This window comes from Polistes canadensis, unplaced genomic scaffold (assembly GCF_001313835.1).
Source record: "Polistes canadensis isolate GaletaPanama2010 unplaced genomic scaffold, ASM131383v1 scaffold_49, whole genome shotgun sequence".
In the NCBI taxonomy this organism is placed as follows: Eukaryota; Metazoa; Arthropoda; class Insecta; order Hymenoptera; family Vespidae; genus Polistes; species Polistes canadensis.
Genome location: NW_014569596.1, coordinates 14,404 through 17,546, shown reverse-complemented (window position 1 = coordinate 17,546; position 3,143 = coordinate 14,404). Strand labels below are relative to the sequence as shown.

The following is a 3,143-nucleotide window of genomic DNA, read 5'->3' as shown; positions in this document are numbered from 1 at the left end:
ATATATATAATTAAAGATTTTCAGAAGTAGTATTATTAATTTGATGTTTTCGAGTAACATCAATCGTTTCGTTGGAAATGTGTTCCGAGTAAAAATTATTTTCTTTTTTTTTTTCTTTTTTCGTAATTATCATGATTAATGTAATTAAGTTCGTTGAGTAATTTTGTTCTTTATTCTGTTATACCGTGGCGACCTATATTTCTGAACAAATTACTTGTACAGATAGTTGGTATGAACCGACTTTAACTAAAGCCACAGTTAGGTGTAGGCTTTGCTCGTATCTCCGTTCTGTTTCAGAGAACACGATCGCAACACATGGTGCTTAGAAATATATCGAGCAAAGCTAGTTTGTTACGATACATCATTCGAATGACTTTTTCATGCCATATGGCCGATTAAATCGTTAAATTGCAAACTCATGTTGGCAGAAAGAACAACGAAAGAATATCGAGAATTCCTATTGGCGTTAAACATGATTAGAGTTATCGAGAACACGTTAAACATAACCAACGTCACAGACGTATTTGTTTTAATGTGTGTACATGTGTATGTACATACGCGTGCGTGTTACAAAAAAATCTAAAATATACGTGAATGTTATCAAATCGATGGAAAATAAAAAAAAAATATATATATATTTAATAAAACGTTATCAATAAATCGAAAACATTCGAGCAACACGTATTCCGAGAACTTTCCTTTTAATCTGGGACGAGTCCGTTATTTGTACCGACGAAATTGCAAAAAGGTTCTCTATCCTCTTAGATGATCGATTTTAATTATACCGATGAAATAAAAACACAAACAAAAACAAAGCACGATACACTTATTAAAATGTCTAAAATATTCATAGTTTTGTAAATGAAATCTATCATTAGTAATAAAAGAATTCTACCAATGATGATGTCTCATCATCGGACAGGACACGAGAGATGTCGTTAAATATCAAAAAAATATGACAACTATCGCAGGAAAGGAAATAGATTATTCTTTATCGTAACGGAACTCATTGATAACAAGGCTAACGATCTTTTAGATTTAAAGAGAGTACGACTAGATTTGTCAGAAATTATTTTCTTTTTCTTTTTTTCTATCTGAATATTTTTTTTCTTTTCTCCAAAGAACAAATCATTTTGACATGTCAATCTTTGATATTTCAATGAAAAAAGAGAAAGCAAGGAAGATTTTTCTTTTTTAATTACGAATAGAAAAGCTCTGACAGAGTACGAAAGTTTCGAGTCAAGTCGCAAAGGCAAACACGGAAGAGAAATGAAGACTCGTTATTAACAACAATACTACCATGAGATTTACAATCGTCTAATTTTCGGTATAATGTGAGAAAGAGAAATAGAAAAGGAAGAGTGTCGCGTGTAAGTTGGGTGTCAAGCAAAGAAAAGTAAGTAGGTGGTTCATTTTGAAAAAGAAGAAACATAGTTGAGATTGATTGGCACGATGCAAGTCAAAGCGAGAAAACTAAACAATGCTTTTCTACCTGTTATCCTTTCCATTTAGTTTCTCACATCTTTTCCCCTCACCCCCTTCCTTTACCAATCTTTCTTCTATTGTTTGATCGAAGGACCAGGTACCTTCTTTTGATCTTGATTTCTACCCTAATATCTGACAGAAATAAGAAACAAAAGATCGTATCGTGGCAATGTTACTTTGATAAAAAAAAAAAAAAAATAAATAATAAAAAAGTAAAAGAAAGAAAAATAGTTGGAAATGGTGTAGACAAGATAAAGAAAATGATAAAGCTCCTTTCATTATTCTCTAAGGGAATCCAATGTCTAATAGATTTACTTTGCCAAACTCTGATTACCCTGTTATCTTCCTGGCAGACCATAATTCTCTCGTTAACTTCTAATGAGCTCCAATCTGTATCGCAAGAGAGAGAGAGAGAGAGAGAGAGAGAGAGAGAGAGAGAGAGAGNAGAGAGAGAGAGAGAGAGAGAGAGAGAGAGAGAGAGAGAGAGAGAGAGAGAGAGAGAGAGAGACCCTTCCAATCCCTTCCAATCGATTTGAACATGAGCAATTGCCCTTTAACCGCGAAACTCGTTTACTGCTCGTTCGAGGATTCTGGTTACATCTTACAAAATTTCTTACCAAGTTGTCCTCACAAAAAGACACTCATTATATCCTTTCCAATTCCATCTATAGGAATAACTTGAACGATTAACAAAAACAAGTTTTGCTCGTATTACTCGATAAAATCATTTCTTTAAAAAAAAAAATCTTCGTTTATATTGAAACATATAAAAAAAAGTCTATGTGAAAAGTCTAATTAATAATAATGATATTCTAAAATATGTTCAATATAATCTATCTTACGACATATAAATAAATTCTCTAGAAATAATCGCAATCGTGTACGTTAATCTCGTATATATTTGAATTATTTCGCATTGACGTAAATCGTTTAACATTTACGTGAGATTAAAGTCAAATAAGATCAACTCGAAGAATAAATATACAGTTGAGATATTCGGTCACGAAAAGAATACATTCGTATATATAAATATATATATATATATATATCGTATAAAAGAATCCGCAAGCGTATGTGAATTCACTAGTTTTGTATTCTTTACGAGACATTAAACAGTCTGAAAACAACCTACGTCCAGACTCATGAGTTCGTTGTCGTCTACGAGTGACAGGAAAAAGAGAAAGAAAGAGATATAAAGAAGAAGAGAGATGCTATTATGAAGAGTGCATGAGAAGATCACAAAGCGAGGAACGTGGCTCGTTTTATGGTAATTTCGTGAGATTATCGAAAGGGAAAATACGAAAGCTGGAGAAAGGAAGAGACAGAGAAAGAGAGAACAAAAAAAGAGACAGAGAGAGAGAGAGAGAGAGAGAAATAGATGAAAGACCCTTGGTTAGACGTTAGAAAGACGATACACTATCGTCGTAGATCCTAACAACCAACGGACGTAAGTAATAAATTTTATTGAGCTGATAAATTGTCGCTCGCTTCGAGGAGGAAGAGGCGACGTTCAGTCCACTTCGTTTTAATGGCCAATTGTCGGGACACAACGGAGAATTGCTCAAGTGCGTGTCCTAAGTAAATAATAAAATCGTTTTAGAGGATGGCAGGGACCCGTGCCGAGAATGTTAGGTAAAGAGAGAGAGAGAGAGAGAGAG

General features: G+C 33.6%; 1 protein-coding gene across 4 annotated transcripts in view; it reads left to right on the top strand.

Annotated features, from left to right (window-relative positions):
* Positions 1-3,143, top strand: part of LOC106785375 (ankyrin repeat and fibronectin type-III domain-containing protein 1) — an 89,486-nt gene that overhangs the window by 71,947 nt on the left and 14,396 nt on the right. Inside the window, exon 1 of one of the 4 annotated variants that reach the window (XM_014745772.1) lies at positions 2,385-2,752. The exons of the other annotated variants lie outside the window; for them this stretch is intronic. Coding sequence (XP_014601258.1) covers positions 2,713-2,752 — 40 coding nt within the window. The 5' untranslated portion in view covers positions 2,385-2,712. Of the gene's footprint in view, positions 1-2,384; positions 2,753-3,143 lie in introns of those variants that run through there. 4 annotated transcript variants of the gene reach the window in all.